Here is a 21,964-nt window from a genome sequence, read left to right as displayed (position 1 = left end):
TACATGTTGTTTAGTGTGACTACTTCTATTTATTAACGTTCATTTCCTAAATAAAAGTTTTCTGTAAAGCATATAATTAATTGACTGCCCATTTGAAGCAGCGTCGTAGGTTGGATTCCCACGCGAAATATTGTTTGGGTGACAATCCACAAGTTTATTTTTTTGGGTTTCTAGGTGTGAAATTGTATGTTTGTAAACCCACGACACAGGAGACAGTCGTAGTGTGAAGCAACACTTGAAAAAATATTGTAGTGTAAATTAAATAAATAATCAACTATTATACTAACAAACAATAACTAGAACGAAAAATCAGTCAAGTAACAAATCAACGTCCTACTTAACTTAGTTGCAGGGCATTAATGTATTTCATTAGTCCTAAAGGTTCGACCGCCGGTCCTTTTACACCTGACTCCAAGGCCAAGGAGTCTAAGGTCTCCGCTTACCCGCGGCACAATATTGAAAGCTCACAGCTGCAAACTAGAGGCCAACCGAATTACAAGTTTATTCAACCAATTACAAACATTATATCTTACAGCCCTTCAACGCTTACGTCATGTTATATAAGAGATGCAGTTTTAGCATCTTTTTAATTATGCTCTTAGATAAATAAGCCTGTGGCGATACCGGACAAGTGACAGATGACAGAAGTCACACATATACTATCGACGAGCAAATCAATGGATGATGTCACAAATATCCTGCATTGGACATATGAAGTTTACATCGAATAAACATCGATAGAAAATCCCAACGAACAACTGTTAGGCAGAAAGCCCGCCAGGCACGATCACCTCGCCTGGTCGGAGGATCCTCCTTTTCTTAGGGAACTTTACTCTGTTCCCTAAAAGCCTAACAACAAAAAATAATATAGAATATTTATTATTTATCGAAAAGTGTATATGTCATACATTCATTTTAATTTTGTAAACTACTACGAAATATTTCCTACATGAAATTTATTGATATCTTATCTGAAACAAGTAGGAAGTAATATTTTGATAAGTGTCGCCAATGTTGCCATTAACCAAAAGGTCTTGCGCCCAAGACCAAGGCAAACCTTCCATAAAAGTTGGCACAACACATTTATCTCTCACAGCACCTTACAATATATTCATACTTCACATTAAAATTATCTGATTGATATTTTTCCGTATTTTCCTTGATATGACAAATTACAAGCAAAGAGAAGCTATGATTTAAATTAAGAACGTGGTTTATAGGAGGACAGATACGAACAATATAATTAATATTTTAAATAAAACCTTCATGGTGAATCTGCAATGACACTGGCCACTTAGATTTGAGTGACATTTGCTGTATAATTAAAAAAAAAATGTTTATGATTTTTGTTTTATTTTAGCGGGAATTAATTATAAGTTTTTTACATTTTGATATTTTTTTATACAGTTTTATAGTAATTTGTTTTTCTTTGCAGTGGAGGACGCGAGCGGTCGCTACACGTCGATGTTCTACTGGGGCAACAACTACTGGACGGGGTCAGCAGAACTGTGCGACATCCTCAACGACCAGCACACACCCATCAGACAACGCAACAGTAAGTTGACTTTTCTTTTTTCTATAATTTAATTTTTGCAACAAACACCGAAAATGACGCCTCACTGAAACTATTTCCAACATGGTCTCCAACGTACTTGTGACGCGTCTGGTGTTAAGCTTTAATAGTAAGCATTAAAACTATTGCTAAAAAATTTAGTAATTGTACTTTAAATATTAAACAACCACCATTTCCAATAATCATTCAATAAACGGTTATTGAAAATCGTCATTTTTCAATTTAGTAGTGTAATCAAATCCGCTGTGTGTGAACATTATGCCTATATTAGCTCTAACTATTCGTTCTTGCAACAGTTTTCATATTCATAGGTTAGCTGGCTACTCGAAAACTTCAATTCGACACAATCTTGCAACTTATTGTGTGTAACGTGCGTGTCGATCGGCACGGAAATGCGTACGCGCATGCGATTAACACGCGAGGCGATATAACGAGATAAGTTAGAGGCTATAAAGGCTCATATCTTTATGGTTGCGGAATTGATTGCGAGTTTAAGTAAAAGCTGCTAAGCGAACTGAGAAACTACTGCCAAAAAAAGAAATTGGTATTCTATCTCATGCCTTTTAAAAAGCCATTGATCTGTCCTCTGTAAGAGCTTGGTATAACCATTCAACTAAGTTAGTTGGTTTAGCTAACTATGTAACATATCTATGCAAACTTAATATGTGCACCAATACAAATAACATAGTAAACTGCAATTACTGTTTTAGTGTCGATATCGTCAAATAAATTATACAATTATAACGGCACGAGCAAAAATATGACCAAATAAAAAAAATCTACATCATATATCAAAAGATCATTAACGTAAGTAACATTGTACCATTAATTACAAATACTAAAACAGTATAATTTAGCAAGAAACACGAGAACACGACAGTAAACGCATAGCAATTAATTTCGTCAACGCAACCTATGCAGATTGCAATATGTAAGTATCGGAGGGGTGTTTCCGTTTTCATCCCACGTTTTCATCCCAGGAGTTAAAAATAATAATAATTATTCCGCTTTCAACCCGCAACAAAAATGGACTCCGTTTTCAACCCACGGCATAGTACATAACTGTTTAGTAACTTATGTACTTATGTAAGTAACGTTAGCAGACAAACAAACTTTGTTAGAAAAATCTTTATTCATAATTAACACAACTAAGTCTTTAGAATATTGATATCTAGAAAATCACAGATTCGTACTATTATCAATTCTACATTTTAAAAAAATCACAGATTGTAAACAGTATTATTCATCCTACATCCTACAATCTGTGCTGCCCATGTCACCATGAATGACATATAGCTGCATAAATGGTCGTATGCAACATTTAAATGTTCCGTCTCCAAAAAACATTGCAAGTTTACTCATTCGATCTCTAGCTTCATGTGTAGCGAACGCAATTATTCTATTATTGCTATCTTCGTAATCAAACAGTAAAAAATCTTTGAAGGTGTTCGGTATTTCTACTTCCCTTTTGTTCTTAAATACTAATTTAGAAACATTTTGACTTCTGTTTCGGGCATCGAAAAATGCTGTTTTCACACTTGAGAACTTTGGGATTTCTTCTACTAAATCTAACCCTTGTTCTTTTATTAATAAAACTTCATTTTCGTAGATCTGTTGAATAGGGCGACCATCGGCAGATTTGACTTGTTCTTTTATTTTCTTCATCAAATTATAAGTATTTTTTATACTTATAATTTGATGAAGAAAAATAGTTTAAGATTATTTTTCTGTCTGTACAAAAAAACAATTAAACTGCAGTGGGTAGAAACCGGAATATATTTTAGGTAGAATACGGAAAAAACAACTATTATTATGATTGTGGGTAGAACACGGATTAAGATTTGGGTAGAAAACGGAATAAAATATTCGTGGGATGAAAACTTGGGATGAAAACGGAAACACCCTCTCGGAGTGGTTCCACGCAGTATGGCGACACTCCAGTGTACAACTCTAATCGATATGCTGGTATCGAATACTATCGATAATAGACTAACTTACACAATCGATTAATGGTAGAAATTGTTATTGATTAGTGGTACAGGTTTCTTTGGAAGTAACATTACAAGTTACTTTAGTGTAATACATATATGTACATTACAGGGGGCTTAATCTTAAATCCAAAGATTAAATTTTGATAGGACTTTTATTGATAGGTAACTGGTGTACTAAGGAGTAACTTAGGCTACTTTTATTTTAGAAAAAACCCTAATTTTGTGAGAAGTCATTATTCTACGTGGACGTAGGCGCGGGCAACAGCTAAATATAATACATAAGAGAAAATCTGAATCACTCCACACAAAGGCATTATTTGACACTTCCTCTCTAGAAAGGAAAGAATTAGGAAGTAAATACTAAACATGTCTCGACTAAATGGTTACATGAACAAAACAATTATGAAACTGAAGGCTCTTGGGGAGCGTCAACAATGTTTGCGCGGTAACCGGCGCAGGCGCATTGCACTGGGTCAAGGGATGTTGACTTACGTCACTTTCTACAAACACCCGCGGCCTTGCGCCGGCGCACCACTCGAGAAACTTCCAAAAATACGATGTATCAAGTCTGTTTGCTTTTATTTTTGTGATTGTTTGCCTTGGTACTTATTTCATTTTATGCAATGAAAATTACTACGGTTATCGTCAATCCATTGTAAAAGTTAAACGTCAATGTACATTAAAAATTCAAACAAATTGTTATTTACAGTCACTATTATGATATTTGGTTAACATATTATATGTTCAGGAAGCCACGAAAACAAAACATAAATCTGAAAGTTAAGCGTTCTGTGCCTAAGTACGTGTTGCACAATAATAACTTTTACAATTCTATTTCCTGCTAAAATAACATTTAAAACAGTTAATTATGCAATACTAGTGACCGTTCGGAAACTATTGCAATACTTCAGGTATCCAACAGTCGGTCAAACAAAACAGCTAATTTTATTGTAACGCGATGCAATATCGCGCGTTGATGTCTTTTGTACTGCGATGCGTATGCGTAGCGAGGGTTACAAAATAATTTTTCGAATTAACTTTTAAGGCTATTTGTACAGTCTAGATATTTTATGAATACTGATTTTATGGCTTATTTTCGAAATGAATTTGCGTAAAACATTAATTGTTGCGTTATTTGTATTTTTGCAATTTTAAGCAATTAAAAGTTATAGCATACATTTATCGAGGTATTGATAGTTTTGTCTTTGTGTTTCCAGAAACGATTCGCTCTCAGATCTTCAACGACTGGCGCCAGGACCTGTCCATGGTGGGCTTCGGGCCTCCCTTCGAGACAGCCTTCTACATCGCCAAAGTCAGCGTCACCACCAACTTCACTGAGGTCGTCAAGACTGTAAGTTTTAGATACTATAACAATTTAAAAGCTCATTACATTAACATTAATTCAGTTTGTTAACTAACAGTTGTATACTGTTCATTCTCTGAAAGTGTAAGCAAAGACACATATACTAAATACAATACAAATTAAATACCAACTTCCAATAATTGCTTTCAGTCATGTTAAAATCCGATGACATAAAGTTCGCGTCTATTTATAATTGAAACGTTAACTAACAATATTGCTACCTCCCCAGCGCCGTACTCTCCACCTGGGTATGTGCCTCCCCCGCTCATGCTCCCGCGACGCTGTCTCCGCGATGGTGGCCGGCGCACGCGCACCCCTGCTGCGTCACAGTGTTGTAGCCGTCAGATCGCCTCAGCATGGAGGATACACCTACCTCGGAGACCCTACCTTCAGGGTGTTGCTGTAAGTATTTATAGTCAACAATTATTCGTGAAATAAAAAATATATTTTGACTAAGATTCAAAGTTAAAGTCAAAGTCATGTCAAATCATTTATTCCAATTAAACCATAACTAGGCTTTTGAAATATCAACAAACGAAGAAATAAATAATAATTTGTTGTCAGTCTGACCGTCAGTGAAGCTAGATTGAAAGCAAAGGTGCCACAACCGATCGCTCATCACCATAGAAATCTTAAAAACATATTCCTTCCCTATAAACATCTGAGCATAATAACTACTAATTCATGATACTATTACATCATCACATCTAAATTCAGTTTTCATAAATATGAATGAACATATTCCAGTGAACATGTATAACAAGTTTAGTAACCACAATTACAACAGCGGACTAAGTAGGAAGCGATCCTAACTTGAGCATCTCAAGTTATCACTTGTTGCGAAAAACTTATTTGCGCTTACACATACTGAGTATTAAGCGCTAACAAAGAAATTGCAAGAGTGCGAGGTACTAACCTATAGTAACCAGTAGTAACTTCTACGTACGCATTTGTACTACGTACGTATATTGCTTAACTTCTATTTGATAACATAACTATTCTCTTATTTAGCTAAAGACTAGATCAAGGTGTAAATATTAGCAACTAAACCACTTTTCGCCAATCAATTTATTAGGATTATAAAGATATCCTGGAGGAGCTGCGGTTACCGGGGTCCAGCGCAAAGCTGGAGTAGGAACAGGGTAGTTTTAGAGTCTGACGCTGCCTCTTACCTCACCCAAAGCGGGAAAAGTCATTGGATGATTTTCCCCCTTCAAAAAAGGGTTATAAAGATGTAGTAGATATTACCAAATTTTTTTGAAATTAAAAAGATTAATAACTATTTACACAACAATTGAGGTAGTTAAACAAACATTATTATATTTTTGTGTAATAACTATCGTGTAACATATATATGTACTCACATATATTATGTATTTCTACCGCAAAAGTACGAGTAATTTCAAATATGGCTGCAAATCACTCAGTTATGTAAGTAATCAGGTTAATAATATATTAAAGTGGAGCATTCCACGTAAATATAAGTTTTCATTGCATTCTGCAACACATTTATAAAGTTATTTATTTATTGCTTCGGATTTACTCGATATTTCAATTTTATTTATTTATGTAATTACTTATACGTAAGTACGAGTAAATACATCTTATTTCTTAACACTAATTTTATTTACTGGCTATGTCTTAAGCATTATGTTTAAATAAATATATGCTAACTCATATCAAACATTATATCATACGATTCTATTTTAAATAAAACATCCATATTTGGTATTTCGAGAAACTTTGCGACATTATAATTATCTTGTAATTTAAGCTGTTTTAGGAATTGTTTCGTAAAAACAACTCAATTAGGTACGATAGTCATAAAGACTGAATGATAGTCATAATAGAAGTCCGAATTCACTTCACTACCAATTACTGGATAAACTCCAATAAAACACAACACGTTTAGCATAATTATGAAATTGTTGACATTAAAGATATTTCCTAAGGCTTGCGATACGCCGGCTTATTCCACTTTCTACAACCGTGTTTGTGTGTCAGGCTCTCGGTGACGTCATACTTCTAGACTAGACCAGCAGCCTGGCAAGTTGGACCTTTGAAAAAATGTAGTGCGCTTTATGTAAGCCACCGTAACTTATATAATGACTTGGGCAATTTTTGGGACTGATCTTGATCTGTCATTGTTTAATTCTGTAGTAACATTACGAGTTAAGATCACCATGGTTCATTGGTGATTGCTTGTTTTTTTTTTTTTGTTTTTCTCGAAGAAATATTTCAATTGATCGATAGAGGTCTAATTATGTCATTGGTATTTTTGGTTCGTGATCTAACTAATCCAATTGCTCCGTGAAGAAATCAAGTAGGTGAATTGTAGGCGTAAAATACCAACAAACAATGGAAACTAGGGCGTTTCTTATTACAGCTACTTGTATAGATTGTTGAAGTAAATACACCAACTATTGATACTTCTAAACCACGGCGCTATGATTGCGCCCCACGGGACCAATTGTAAAATTGTTATAAGTATTATTTAACCTACAGTTGCTGGAAAATTATTTGTTATTTAACGTTACAAAACTTATGCTTTGTGTAACGACAACTAAATTGTTGGTCGAGTTTCTACAGGAGATCTTTATTCTAATTCTAATAAACTAGATTTCAAAGTACCTATAAGATTTCGACCAATCACAATTTGTGCACAAAGTCCGTACGTCAATGTACAAAAAGTTACATAAAGTTCTACTGTGTATCTTACTAATGTTATAAATGCGAAAGTTTGTGAGTTTATGTGTATGGTTGTTACTCAATCACGTCAAAACGGCTGAAGAGTTCGGCATAAAATATGGAACAGGGGTAGATTAACAAACAAGATACTTTTGATGCTACGGAAACGCTTAAGGAAGTTTTTTTTTATAATTACTCTTCTAACACAAACCCCGTGTTACTGAAAATATTTACACAACATAAACAATTGAATCAGCGATACCGATCAGGATTAACTTACTATCATGTTAAAGATTTGTCCTTCGACATTTCCAGAGCCGTATCCTGCCTGGTGACCATCCTGCTCATCACAGCGACAATATACGACATGAAGATAGCCCGCGACGTGCGCCGGCGCAGACAGCGCGCTGCCAACATGGCGGCCAACATCGCCAACGGCGGCGCCCGCAGCGACCTCAAGCTGGACCTCAACGGACTCGACGACATCACTGTCGCTAATGGTAACATAATCAATAATCTTCTCCTTCTTACTGACTTAATTTACAAGGTATTTTCTCATATTATTCTACTTAACGTCTTCTTGTCAACACTCAAGGCATTCTCCCACTCTATTTATCATCTTTTCTCTGGTTTACATCTACACTCAAAGAAAAATAATAATTAAATATAAAAAATATTGACTCGAAAAAACGCTATCATGAGATGATGAAACATACAATTTTTAAACATCAGTCGTGCGATTTACGACTTCTTATTATCGGAGATACTTGACTTGTTTCGAGCTTGACCGGAGCTCTTAACAATTAAACTAAAAAAAAATAGATAATTTATTTCTTATTTCCTGTATGTGCAGGCAAGTCGATGTACAATGTGAACAACAACCTGCAAATGAACAGCAACACCTCGGAGGAGCGTCTCACCGCTGAGACCCTCTCCACTGACGAACTCAAACTCAGTAAGTTATAATATAGCACTTGTCTAGTCAATATGGGACATTCCGGAATTTGCACTACATTGCCGCAGGTAGTATTTTTATTTTCGATGTGAATTTCTCCCTAATTCCTTTAGTATGCAATTATTTTAAAAGAATAACTACCAAAAGTTTAACTATGTCCTTAGCTTATAGTCATTGTTTCCAGTAACGGTATCTTTTTGTAGGTATTTCCTATATCCAAAATTAATTTTCTATACTCTCAATATAAAGGTAAGGTAAGTAATTCATCCTAATTACAACTATTAACTACCCATAGTCATTATTAACGCCTATCATAAATCTAACAGCAATGTTCCCAATACTAAGTTGCTATTACATTACCACAGGCATTTGGTCGGAGCTGCTTCTCTCGTTCTCCATGAAGGCCAACGTGCTTCAGATCTTCGACCAGTCCGTGGGAGCTGACACCGTTCCCGTCGTGCATGGACTCCGGTCTCTGTCCATGGTCTGGGTTATATTCGGACACACCTGCATCGTTGTCTTCAAGGTAAACTATCTTTATTACACGATTATATATAGAGATAGATATATCTTACTCAAGACTATAATTTATCTCATTGCCAAGTTTCATCAAAATTCGTTTAGGAGTTTTTGTGTATAGGAGTAATATCATCCTCACAAATCTTCGTATTTATAATATTTACTAGTAGGATAATGCCGATTCAGTTGATACTTAAATTCAGTTAAAAACAATATTGTATTCCAGTACGCCGACAACACTGCCCTGCGAGCTATCTTGGAGAAGAGCTTCTGGTTCCAGCTCATCATCAGCGCCGTCTACAGCGTCGACACCTTCTTCTGTCTTGGGTATGTCATCGTGAATATTCATCATCTTATTTGTTTTATTTCTGTCTTAGTCTTTACACCTCGTAATAAATTTCTACCAGTAAATTGTACCTTTTTACTTCTTACACAGAATTCAATTGATCAACAGATGACTGCACGGTTGACGCGGTGGCTGGGCAACTGGCTGCCGTGCAACGGGTAGCGGGTTCGATTCCCGCACGGAGCAACTCTTTGTGTGATCCACAAATTGTTGTTTCGGGTCTGGGTGTCATGTGCATGTGAACTTGTATGTTTGTAAACGCACCCACGACACAGGAGAAAATCCTAATGTGGGGCAAAGTTTAAAAAAAAAATGTATTAATTTTCTCTGTACTGTCTCCAGTGGCATGTTGGTGACGTTCCTGTACTTCCGCACGAAGACGAAGGGCAAGCTGGACCTGCTGGTGAAGGGGCACAGGAAGATCACCTCCGGAGCGCTGCAGTTCCTCGGACTTATTGGATACAGATTTGCCAGGTGAGTGATTGCTTTTCAACGGATTTCAATAAGCAATCAACAAAAGATATCAAGGCACTATTTTCAGCTCGATACTTGTTGAAAATGGTAAAATTAAAGTTCGGAGGGATCATTATTATGAAGATTATGGAGAAATACCTACATTTAGTATAACACCAGCTCATCAAACTACTCCAAATAATTTACAAAGCTCTTGTTTCTAGTGAAGATTATTGTATAAAAGCTACTCAACAAGACAAATCAACAAGATTGGTCTGCTGACGTCTATACCTCGAAAACTATAATCTAATCATGATATAATACCATATCTCCAGATTGACGGCTCCGTACCTGTTCATCCTGGGCGTGGTGGAGGTGACGATGAAGTGGTTCGCGCACAACGCAGTGTTCGAGCCGCCGGCGAACGACTACGACACCTGCCCCAAGTACTGGTGGAGGAACCTGCTCTACATCAACACTCTCTTCCCGGTTGAGCAGATGGTGAGTTCAACGTGGACTATCCATTGAAAAACAATCTTAGATGATTTAAACCACTAATTTTCTTTGGGGAGTCTTTTGAACACTTCTTTGGGGAGGCCCTCCAGTTCTGTCAACGTTTCTATTCTTTCTTATGCGAATATTGTTAATTTCAGTGCATGTTGTGGAGTTGGTACCTCTCGGACGACACTCAGTTCTACGCAGTCAGCGCTATCCTACTCATCCTGGCCACTAGGTAAGCATCACAACAAATACCATCTGAAATCCATTAAATATTTATAAATCCCTTCAGGCTTTTAGAAAGGACTAGTACATTTAGAAAACTACTAATTTCTTTCAAACATCATCATTTACCATGCTTATAAAAACTTTGACCTAATCTCTCTCCCTTCCAGCCACTTCAAGCTCTCAGCCTCTTTGACCGGCGTCCTGTTCATCTCGTCTCTGTTCACGACTGGTTACGTCTCCTGGAGCAACGACCACATCCCCAACAGCGAGGATCCCTTCACTCAGTTCGACAAAGTGTACGAGAAGCCCTGGACCAGGCTCGGACCCTACCTCGTCGGCATGTTCACTGGGTGGATACTGTTCAAGACCAACCTGACTATTAAGATGAGCAGAGTGAGTAGCATATACCTTTTCTAGAAGTAATGTTATAAGGAGGATAAATGGGATTCTTCAAAAAAACCATTAGAAACTACTAACTTGATCTGATGCGGTTACAAGCATAATTAAATTCCACATACTTAGGATAGCCATGCTGTTGGAACTTCTTAAGTAGCTATAACTACTAGGCTAGACTTGTAGTAAAAGCCTATGATTTCAAGTACTCCTTTGAATTTTTTTGTAATTTAGCACTAATTAGAACGGATAGAATTTTTCCTTCCTTCGACACAAAGTTTTTGTAGCTTTCCCTACCACAATAGTTGAAACCCTAAATCCTTCCCCGTTTGTAACTAACCCCACGTTATGTCCCCAGGTATGGGCGTCAGTAGGCTGGGCGGTGTGCACGGGCACGCTGCTGTTCCTGATATTCGGTCTGTACAAGACGGAGCTGGGCGTGCTGTCCGCGGCCGTGTACAGCGCGCTGTCGCACTCGCTGTGGGCCGCCTGCATCGGGTGGATCATCATCGCCTGCTCCACTGGACATGGAGGTCAGACTTTTCATATTTACAAATGGCAATTTTTACCACCATTTTTATTTCAACGAAAAGTTCAGTAAATATTACAAAACGCAAATTTTAAGAAACCACAAATGTTTTACTTTCATGTTATGCCTTATAAAGGGTTAAAGGACTAACTAGTCATAGTCAATCATTCTACTGGTGTTCCTAAATTCTCAGTAATATCACGAAGTCAGGTATAACCTTTGTCTACATCCTCGAAAAACAAATCATATTCGGACGATTACCATTATGATGGTTACTTTTTCATTTCGTACGTTAGTTAATTACGATGCTCTTACTTAAGTCTTTGACTGACAATTGTTGAAAGCGTTCGGTCACCGGTGACCTCAATTACTTAAAATAACATATGAAAAAAATAAGCACGTATAGGTATACTTATGTCTAAATAGAAACACACGTCTCTCCTTGTTCCCTAGGTTGGGTACGTCCGCTGCTGTCTGCGCCAGTACTGTACCCGTTCTCGCGCGTGACGTACTGCGCGTACTTGGTGCACCCTGTAGTGCTGCGCTACGTCGCCATGCATCTCACACACCCTATACATATGGGAGAACTCTTCGTGGTAAGTATTTAGTGTGATCCGACCTGTTAGAATTATGACTGTTCTGAAGAAATACTGGGTTCCAAATCTGGGAATTTGATCACATGTATTTAGAACCCAAACATACCTAGTTGTAAACTTGCACTTGGAATTAAAGTTATGTAACTCATATGTCAATATCCAATCCTCTGTACCGCGTGAATGATAAAGAATTCGTCTTGTACATTTTGAAATCAGACTACTTGTCATTCTAAAAACACCTTCTTGTCTCTAGTTCATCCTGTTCCTGGGTCTGACGGTGATATCGTATGCGCTGGCGTTCGTGATATCTGTGGCCTTCGAGGCGCCCATGGTCACCATGCTGAAGATCGTCTCTCCACAAAAGAAGCCGCACAGAGTATGAACCCACCCCCCCTTAGCTTTACCCACAAAGACTTTTAATCACTCCCCCAGTTTTACAACTGACCTGCTTCAAGGCGGACGGAATTAAGCTATTACATTGCGCAGGAGTTTAATTGGCCAAAATGTTTAAATGCATTCCGAACCTGCGCAAGAGTGGTTACAAAATTATTGTACAACCTAATGGCCGCGCTGACCACGCTTCGCTACCTGATAGTTAGGGCGAATGTGATGTTAGTTATTTTATTCCCGGTCCCTATTTACTAGAATTCAAAACATTTTGCTTTAAATAAAAATACGTATTTTCTCTAGTAGCGCCATCTGCGATACGTCACTTTCAAAATAGTAAACTAATAGCATTTCAGTTTTTTCTCGGATAATAAGGACCGGGGTGTTAGTCTATTTAATGTTAAGCGTTCCAATGTATATTGTACTGTACACTGTACCTAATGTAGTTGTTCTTTAATAAATATTAAAGTTATTGTATATTTCGCCTCGAGGAGGCTGGCTGACTGAACAGTGAGCGCTGTATCGTGTTGCGTGGAATTTGTTTGTATTTACTTTGAATTGGTTATGAACGATTATATCTTTGTGTATTCCCATTTTATCATCATGACAAGTAATTGAGCAGTGTGGTGTGTTTCAAAAATATTGAGGATAAATCGTTGCATGTATGTATGAGTTAAAATAGGTGTTCAAAAATATGACCAGTGAAAGTATGCTTTACTTAAAAAATATGACAATTTTAAAGCTATACGCGTGCGCATTAAAATAAAACATAGCCATAGATTATTTCAATTTATTATATCTTACAAAATTTACAGTACCACTAGAAATCAGGTAATAAATACAATAAATAATTAAGTTATGTTCAATCCATACTTACATTATACTTACTTGTATATAGGTTTATGTACATAAGTGTAGTCTTCTAGCTGAGGAGTGAAAACTTATTACACTTTGCTAATATTGTGCTTAACTTAAAGTTTACATCTTTCCAAACAAATGACATAAATGATTATCAAATCGAATGAATACAAACGTCAATGGAAGGGATTGACATTAGCGTTGACATAATTGGTCGAATGTCAGTGTCAACTTGTATTGACATTTGTTTACGATTGATTTTTATTTGTGTCATTTGTCTCATAGCACTGATCTCTAAACATATGCAGGCAAAAGAAACTGCCTGAAAATTACTCTACAGATCTGCCTAACTCTCATCTTTACAAAATCTACATCAAAATTAAGTTCTGAATAAAAACATACCTAACTAGTGTTAAATACTATTAAAATTAAAATGTACATTAATTTGATGTGTACCTAATAATGTAAATAAGCTGTAAATATAAATAGATGTAAGTTTTTTACCGAATATTATTAATAAATATACTTTTTTATCGTGAATTGAATGTGTTTTACTGACGTTATGAGGCGCAGTCGGAGAGCCGTCTCAGTAGGCTGCAGCATGGCATCTCTACTAGTAAGGAGAGGAGGAGGGACGCAAGGATGGTGCATAATGTTGTTCCCGCGAAGTACAGCCACTGTGGAACATTTAAGCAATCAGAAATCATGAAAAATAGTAGAAAAGTTACGTGAGAAATAGGTACCTGTATTAATTTTAACCAACTTCCCAAAGAGGATGAGGTTCTCGTATAAACTTCCAATTAGGTAATTTAATCTACTTTGGACATATCTACTAACACCGTGTGTACATATTCATAAGAATACTTAAAATGAAACTTTCACACGTTGAATATGTTGCATCTGTTGAGAGACTTCAAGTTCCATCACAGTATTGTTGTTGTTTCTACCCACAAACATGTCCTCCAGCGCTAAGATATAAAAACGACTAAAGATAAAATGCGACTTACAAGACACAGTGTAGTGGAACAGAGAGCAGAGTCCACGGCCAGCAACATGGTCCGCGCCACAGCAGCGTGCAGCAGCAACATGCCGTAGCTCAGCCGACTCAATGCGGCTACTGACGAGTGGGTCGTTACTTTGCGGAAGAGCCCTATTTTAAATCAAGTTAAATTATTACGATAAAATTATTTATCAAAATGATGTTCCCTTTTCTTGAATTCAACTGACGGTCCCTCCCGCCTCGCCGAAGGCGGAGAAGTCATTGGAAACGCACATCAAGTTAATTTAAGTTAGTAACAAAACCTAAGGCTAGACGTTTTGAGTACTATTTTAAAATGCTAAAGTGCCTGCTTCACATCCAAGTAAAATTATTTCTTTGAACCCTTACCCGCCATATTAGTAGCGCCCATCAATACAGGCCACAGTAGCGAGATGGGCCAGGTCAGGTGCAGCCACGAGGCTAACCAGGGCAGCCCCACCATCGGCACAGCAGACGACGTGAACATAAATGATATTGATGCCATCCACAGCAGCGATGACGTCACCTGGTAGTAAGATATCGTATTTTTCGTTTTAACAACAGCTTTCAATACGGTTAACAACCGTAATACAGTGATAAAGATAAATTAAGAAGAGAAAATAATATAGAAAAAGTATTAGTTATCATGACTAATTTAACTATAAATGCTGTAGAAAATGTTTTAGGCTAGTAACTATTTGTTGCATTTTTAGAATTCAATAGCCTAATGGGAGTACCACAAGGTGCCATCTTAGGACCTCTTGAATAAGAAAAATATTTACCTTAGAAACTTTTAGCTTTCCCTGTACAACGTGAATCAGCCATCCAGTGAATACGCCCATGAAGTAAGGAGCGATACGGGCCCACGGTCGTTCAATGATAATTGCGTACGCACCAAATGAATTTGCAAAACTGAAGACCAAAAATCACATTTTTATTTTATGGTACACGCAGTAGATTGGTTAAAAGGAAAGTGATTATGTACTTACAACTGTTGAAAATCGAAGTATGCAGAACTGGCATCAGCAACAGTGGCCGACACCATGGCAAACAATGTGAGTACAGCTACTATACGCCCGCGCAGGGTAGATGTCGCACTCATCGCACAAAGAAGAGCACCCACCATATGAAGCTGTGTCTCCGTTGAGAGGTACCATGCGATTTGCATGCACTGGTAACAAAAATACATGTACAAAAGGCTGATTTGTAAAACCTGAGCATTAGGTATCCCTACGTCCGCTTTCATGATAACATCTTCTAATCTTTCAATAGACATTTTAAGACCTCTAGAACTTCCAGTAGAATTAAATAAGTTATAACATGAGACAATTTATCTATTCTGATTGATTGAACATGACACTTGGTCATTAAATTTTTCACGATACCTGTTCGCTTTTAGGGTAAATAGTAGTAACATAGAGGAGGTTCCTCCAGCCGTGGTCATGGCAGTTGACCTCGTCTCCATCAGGTAACGCCAGCGTGGCAGTCTGGTGCGCGGACTGTGCCATCACCGCGGATAACAACACCGCGTATGCATATGGTGGCAGTAACCTGGACCGAGGAAATGAATTGGTAGCAACTAAAGGTACATAACTAAGGATAACTTTAGAAGGTCTGTTCATTAGGTACGAACCTGATAACTCTGTTTGTGACGAAGCAAATGAACTGTAGCACCTCCCCGCAGACACCCTGGAACCCGACCAACTCCTTGACGCTGTACTGACTCTTCAAGAAGAAGAAATGGTGCGCGCTGAAGAGACCGCTGCAACATTTTAAACAATTAAATTCATTCAACTAATTGTCGACCGTTGATATGTTTATAAACAATTAACCAAGATAATAGACAAACGTTGCAATTTAGAATTAACACCAATCAAAGACGACCATTTAAGGATTGATTTTAAATACACAATTGACATAAAATGTAGGTAAATTATACGGAACTAATCTGTAAATACCTGACGAAAAATAGCGTGTCAAAGGCTATTGTTCCAGTTGCGATGATAAAGTACACTCCACTTTGGTCGTTAATGTCCGCAGCAGAATCTACAAAAAGTTTAACATTTAGCAAATATTTTTAGAATTAGAAATGTAATCTTGAATCCCGCTAGACACTCACCTGAAATATACCCGACAATAACAGCGACGTGCACAAACATTATCCAGAACGTCGCCAGAACTCTCATCACGTGTATCAACGACAAGTCCTTGTTCGCCATGTTCGTGTTGAAGATCCTCTTCCAGCAGTACGCCAGAGAGAAGCACAGAAGCAGCCTGCAGAAGATATTCTTCTTCTTGCTCTCCGTGCTCAAGCTCGCGAATGAGTTGTACTGCAGCCGCGGGCAGGGCGGCAGGTTGTCGAGCTGGCGCGGGTTGCTGCACTGCTTCCTGTACTTGCCGCATCTCTTGCAGCTGCCAACTATCTTGTCCGCACAATTCACGTCCAGCGTAATCGTGGGAGCGCTGCACTTCACGAGACTCTCCACCGCCATGTAATGTGTGTTCGTGTTCTCCACTCCTAACGTCTCCGTCTCTGTCTTTGGTTCGTGCTCATGTTTCGCACTTGCATGATCTCTGCCTAGTTTCCTACTAGGGTCTGTATTGTATTTTTCTAGATCGAATGTCATAGATTTCGAGCCGTACGGTAGACATTTCATCAAATCTAAGTCTACTACTGTAGCGACAATGGCTAACGCCGCGAGAATTGTTGTGATGCAGAGGAGTAGGACCCCGTAGCTGTCCGACGTGATGTCGTAGTGTCCCACCACGCGCCTCACTGTGGTGACCCTCGCGACACGTGAGCTTGTCTTGTTCGCTTTCAAGTTGTCGTTGACCATGATGGAGAAGTTGATGACAGACGCGATGTCGCGAGGGGTACACGAGTAGGGCATGCAGAGACCCAACACTATATCGGTGGACTGAAAGAGGAGGAAAAAGCAATTAAACATCATGTTTTTGCTTTAGAAGCTAAGAGGCTTGTTATTCTTGATACAAAACCTTTATCATGTTGGTCTTCGTAATGTTGAGCGAGAGGCCTAGCGCAGTGTAAGCGAGCCGGAATGGCGGCCATGTGTCCGCGGCGTTGTGGACCACGTCGTCGTGGTACACCATCCACCGCCACTCGAGCCTCTCTGTCCAACGAAATAAACAATATTTAAGAATTTGTTTTGTGAGATAATCAATGTATCATAAACTAGATCATACCGTCATCGAAGTACTTTGTCCGCGATATAGAAGTAACATCTTCGTCACCATTGTCCACTAATGGTGAAGTTCTGTTCGTTACAAACGATTGTTTATCCTGTTACGACAAAATTACAAGATTAGTGGACATTGTTGTAAGTCATGTACCTATATAATGAGTTACCGATTACCAAGTTTTAACATACCAACTCCAGACACCGTTCTTTGGATCCCAACCAGTATCGGTTGCCCATGAACAGTCCTGACCCGTAACGCCCTGATGCGTCTAAAACTGAAAGGTAACATTGACATTAATGTTTTGTTTAATTTTTTTATAAACCCCTACTTTTATCAGTTATAAATTAGGTACTTAGCCATGTAGTTAAACATGAATCGAACTTGTGCCAGTTGAAATAATCCCAAACATACGTAATTTCATTAGCTGCCACAGCTACAGCGGTCGACGTAATTTCTCCACATTAGTTTTTGTAAGTGTGAGATTTAACTCTCACTGTGTCATGCTGAGTGCGCGCACGTCATCTCGCCCGATACCATTGCTTTGACTGTGCGTTCAAAAAATGTCTGCGCACTATGTACCTACGATTGTATTTGCCACGCCACGCGACGTATAAAAAAGAAGTAAAAAAAAAAACGTTGCCCACACTAGGATTTTCTCCTGTATCATGAGTTTGTCTCTTACAAACATATTTACAACTGTTCTTTCTCCTGTGTTGACGTCTATAAACATACAACTTCACATACACATGACACCCAGCCCCGGGTACAACAATTTGTGGATCACACAAAGGCTTGTTCCATGCGGGAATCGACCCCGCGACACGTTGCAGGGCAGCCAGTTGCCTAGCCACCGCGCTAACCGTGCAGTCAAGACGTGGTTTCTATACCGTACTGAAAACGCATGTTTTGTGTGTTGTAGCTTGTAGCTTAGCAGATGTATCCAGACAGATACTTAGAGACATTTACTTATAACATTAGTATAACTAAATTACATTATTTTTCCAAATGAGTTTGTTTTTCCAAGTTCACATGATTCTTAACTCTCGCTCTCGCGACAAACTATTATATCATGGTTAATTATAACTGTATAGTATATAGGTACCTAAGTAACCGTTTACTACAAGAATAAGTTAGCTATTAACCTAATCATTCTACTTTGATGCGCTTAAATAAAAGCTGTTTTTGTAAAGATTTTATGAATCTTCATTTTAATTGAAATCGACTGTAATGTTGCTTCATGTATGTTTTGTTGACACCGCGCGTGCTAGCGACATTAGGAGCATTAAGTATATTGTTGCGTGAATACTTTTCTTTCTAGTGTTTCTTACTAATGCGCATATTTTGTAGTTCAAACGCCTAACTGCGATTGATTTGGAGAATCTTCACTTTAAAGAAAAATCAATGACAACTAAACCGTATTGTGACCGAGTCCTTCCACAGATATCATGGCAAACTGACCTTTACTTGAGCCGCGGACTAGCGGCACAGCTAGCGGGATTACCGAGACTCCAGCTCGAAGGGCAGGAGTAGGAATAAGTGGTTTTAGTCAGCAAGAGTGACACTCCCTCTCACCTCGCCCAAGGCGGGAGAAGTCATTGGATGATTTTCCCCCTTAAAAAATTGCTCTCTGTGATAAACCTGAACCTTTTTAATGCAGTTTTTAACACGCCTGTCAAGCGTGGAGGTTAGTGTCACCGTCTATGTCCGAGTCACCTCGAAAAGGCTAAGAGTTCAGTTCAAAAACTCAATAACTGTTATTGTACTGATTTTTGAATAAACATAAATATCAACTTTTAATTGTACGTCTACAATGGACCGTCCATGACAAATATCATTGTTTGGTTCAACAACAATCTGGACAAGATGGATCATCACAGAGACACAGCATTCACTAAATCATAATCGGCTGAATACAACGTTAATGAGCCGATGTGCACGGGCGAGCACTGAACCTAAGAACGTTCACATTACAAAGAATAATCGAAAGTTGATGTCGATATGTTGTCACGCACATTGATGACCATCCACTTATTGATACAATGAGGAAATTACATTAAGTACCAGTATTGTTGAATATTGTTTTTTTGATTCATTGACAGGAAACAGTTTCACTTTGGATATAAGTATGGAATAGAAAAAACTAGAAGTATGTCTTTAAGTATCTACCCAAGAAATAAAAAGTATATAGATAACTCGGCTGGTGATACACCGCGACTCCCGACTGCATGTAGGTGGGTAGATGCCTGTACATATAGACTTCGGCTGGTAATGCACCATTTCAGACTGCATGTAGGTCTGTCTAATTAAATTATATGTAAAGATTTAAATGAAAATAAGAGATAAAATAATTTTGGGTAGATGTCATTTAGTAGATACATGTTATACCTAAAGTACCTAAATATAAATTGTTGAATATATTGAATGCTTCTGGAAGAAAGAGGAAAGAAAGATAAAAATGTTTCTTATCACACGCTTTAACAAGTGGCATGCACGGATTAGATTAATTATAAACGTTTCATACATCTTTGTGCCCCAGTTCAGCATGTGCAAGTCAGAACCTTACGCGGGTATACCTACTACTTAAGCGGCTCTACTGCAATTCTGCAATTTCGCTTATAATGAATAAGCGTTTCTTTAATTTTATGGACAAACCTGAGATTCTTCATTGCCACCCATAAATTGAACCAAGTATACGACGTAGTTAAAACGCGAAATGTATTTATAAGTTAGAAATTCATGCATGCATAATAAATTTAAATGGCAGGCAGGTAGGTGACTGGCACAGTGCTACTACTTTCTTCAGGAAAACTGTAATTAAAAGTAAATGGATCGTGTAATAGTATTGCTAACATAAATCATCCCTAACACTAGGCGCTCAGGTAGAACTAGGTTAAATATTAAAATACTGAAAACTTACTTTAGTTTCCTACGGTTTAATATTTTCATTAATGTTTACGTACAATATATGGACTTTTTTATGTCTTAAAACTGCATTCATTCACCGGAGAATGGGCAGCAGTATCCTCAAAATGATCAGTCTACCAAATGCGATCCCTATGATGCCTAACAAGTGTGGGCAAGTGACTGAGTTGAGGGAGCTTTGTGCAGCAGTAGCAATGGACATTCTGGATAATAATGATATTAACTATGTACATCGAGTCAGTTTTGGTAAGTGTACCTATTAAGGTGCTTCTGACTAGCCAATTTGCCTACCTAACTACTTAGGTACTTAAAGCTAGTTGTGACCTTCAACAGCGTGAGATAAATATCTGCTAATCTAGTGCTATACGCTAGAATTAACCATATAACAACATTATTAAAAAGTAGATAAAGAAGATTTTTCCATAACATGTAATTACTAGATTACCGTACTCACTGCTTTCATTATCTCAATGATTGTGCCGTTAATTAGTGGGACTTACCGTTGTATGCCCATGCCTTGCCTTCCGTCAAGTCTTTGAAGAAATACCCGAGCTCTTCCCAGCAGTTGGGGTCAATTAAAATGTGCATTCCATTCGTAATTTTGGGCCAAACAACTGCCAAAAACGTTGGATCGTACACATTGAACAAGTTATCAAACACTTCGATTTTTTCGGGACGTTTCCCAGCTCTATTTTCTTTCCTTGGTATATTTGGGCGCGAATAACTTTTGCCGCCTTCAGCCAAGATTACGAACAATAGCACACAAAACACTTTGAACATCAACATTTTGTTTAGCACATTTTAATTCGTATTAGTATCACGTACTGACATGCGTGCGTGCACTGTACACACACGGCCACTAATGTTCACTCACTGCTGCAGCCGAGTCTACTAGTCGCGGTCGACTATGTTTACAAGCACTCCATTGTAGCAAAAAATAAATAACGATTAGGATTCCTAATTACTAACAGACTAACCATTTATTAATTTGGAATTCACGCACATGTCAATATGGCAATAAGAGTTACAGCACTTACAATTAAATTCAGGATTTTAAAGCATTATTCGTGTTTTTTAGATTAGTTTAACGTCTACTCATAAACCCCACACGAATAGATCTAACATTCGATTTTCCGATATGTTTGTGCTTTTAATTACAACTTTCTCTTTTAATCAAGATGTTATGGAGTAATTATAACGGGGAATTAAAAGCAATTAGTACAATTATCCGCGAAGATGAATACAAACAAGACTGCAGGCTCACTGTAGGCTGCCTTCGTAAGTGGACGGTAATCGATGCGGAAACAAATTACTACGCAACCATCTCTCAACTATTTTAATAGACCGTAAAATTTGATAAATTAACTTTGACTTAATTGTATATCACGGCAACAGGCGTGGTTAGACATACAGTGCAGACCTCTGGTATGGCCCATAGTACAGGTT

The 21,964-nt window shown here is 37.9% G+C and overlaps 2 protein-coding genes across 2 annotated transcripts in view; one reads left to right on the top strand and one right to left on the bottom strand.

Annotated features, from left to right (window-relative positions):
- The window catches only part of LOC118262929 (uncharacterized), a 41,534-nt gene extending 27,617 nt beyond the window's left edge, over positions 1-13,917 (top strand). The window contains exons 2-15 of the mRNA XM_035574616.2: positions 1,436-1,555; positions 4,782-4,915; positions 5,157-5,329; positions 7,931-8,115; positions 8,469-8,570; positions 8,936-9,096; positions 9,316-9,416; positions 9,778-9,909; positions 10,224-10,389; positions 10,542-10,621; positions 10,782-11,007; positions 11,366-11,540; positions 11,990-12,132; positions 12,386-13,917. Of these exons, the coding sequence (XP_035430509.2) occupies positions 1,436-1,555; positions 4,782-4,915; positions 5,157-5,329; positions 7,931-8,115; positions 8,469-8,570; positions 8,936-9,096; positions 9,316-9,416; positions 9,778-9,909; positions 10,224-10,389; positions 10,542-10,621; positions 10,782-11,007; positions 11,366-11,540; positions 11,990-12,132; positions 12,386-12,514 (2,027 nt within the window). The 3' untranslated portion in view covers positions 12,515-13,917. The remainder of the gene's footprint in view (positions 1-1,435; positions 1,556-4,781; positions 4,916-5,156; positions 5,330-7,930; positions 8,116-8,468; positions 8,571-8,935; positions 9,097-9,315; positions 9,417-9,777; positions 9,910-10,223; positions 10,390-10,541; positions 10,622-10,781; positions 11,008-11,365; positions 11,541-11,989; positions 12,133-12,385) is intronic.
- Positions 13,296-21,602, bottom strand: LOC118262936 (uncharacterized). Its single transcript, XM_035574629.2, has 13 exons — positions 21,019-21,602; positions 17,785-17,870; positions 17,600-17,696; positions 17,393-17,526; positions 16,515-17,313; positions 16,354-16,441; positions 16,029-16,157; positions 15,781-15,946; positions 15,385-15,566; positions 15,178-15,307; positions 14,765-14,921; positions 14,385-14,527; positions 13,296-14,054 (listed from the first exon to the last, which is right to left on the bottom strand). Exons 1-13 carry the CDS (start codon positions 21,302-21,304, stop codon positions 13,938-13,940), a joined length of 2,514 nt encoding a protein of 837 aa, XP_035430522.1. The 5' UTR covers positions 21,305-21,602; the 3' UTR covers positions 13,296-13,937.
- Between the last annotated feature and the right edge of the window lie 362 nt (positions 21,603-21,964).

The sequence above is a fragment of the Spodoptera frugiperda genome, chromosome 12, assembly GCF_023101765.2.
Source record: "Spodoptera frugiperda isolate SF20-4 chromosome 12, AGI-APGP_CSIRO_Sfru_2.0, whole genome shotgun sequence".
Classification (NCBI taxonomy): domain Eukaryota; kingdom Metazoa; phylum Arthropoda; class Insecta; order Lepidoptera; family Noctuidae; genus Spodoptera; species Spodoptera frugiperda.
Note: the sequence above shows the minus strand (reverse complement) of the source record. Positions and strands in the feature narration are given on the sequence as shown.

Excerpts from the sequence above, each read along its gene's own strand:
- LOC118262936 (XM_035574629.2), bottom strand. The coding sequence starts at position 21,304 with ATGTTGATGTTCAAAGTGTTTTGTGTGCTATTGTTCGTAATCTTGGCT. Across the intron at positions 17,314-17,392 it reads CGAAGACCAACATGATAAAG|TCCACCGATATAGTGTTGGG; the intron begins GTTTTGTATCAA and ends CTCCTCTTTCAG. Across the intron at positions 15,947-16,028 it reads GTCACAAACAGAGTTATCAG|GTTACTGCCACCATATGCAT; the intron begins GTTCGTACCTAA and ends TCCTCGGTCCAG.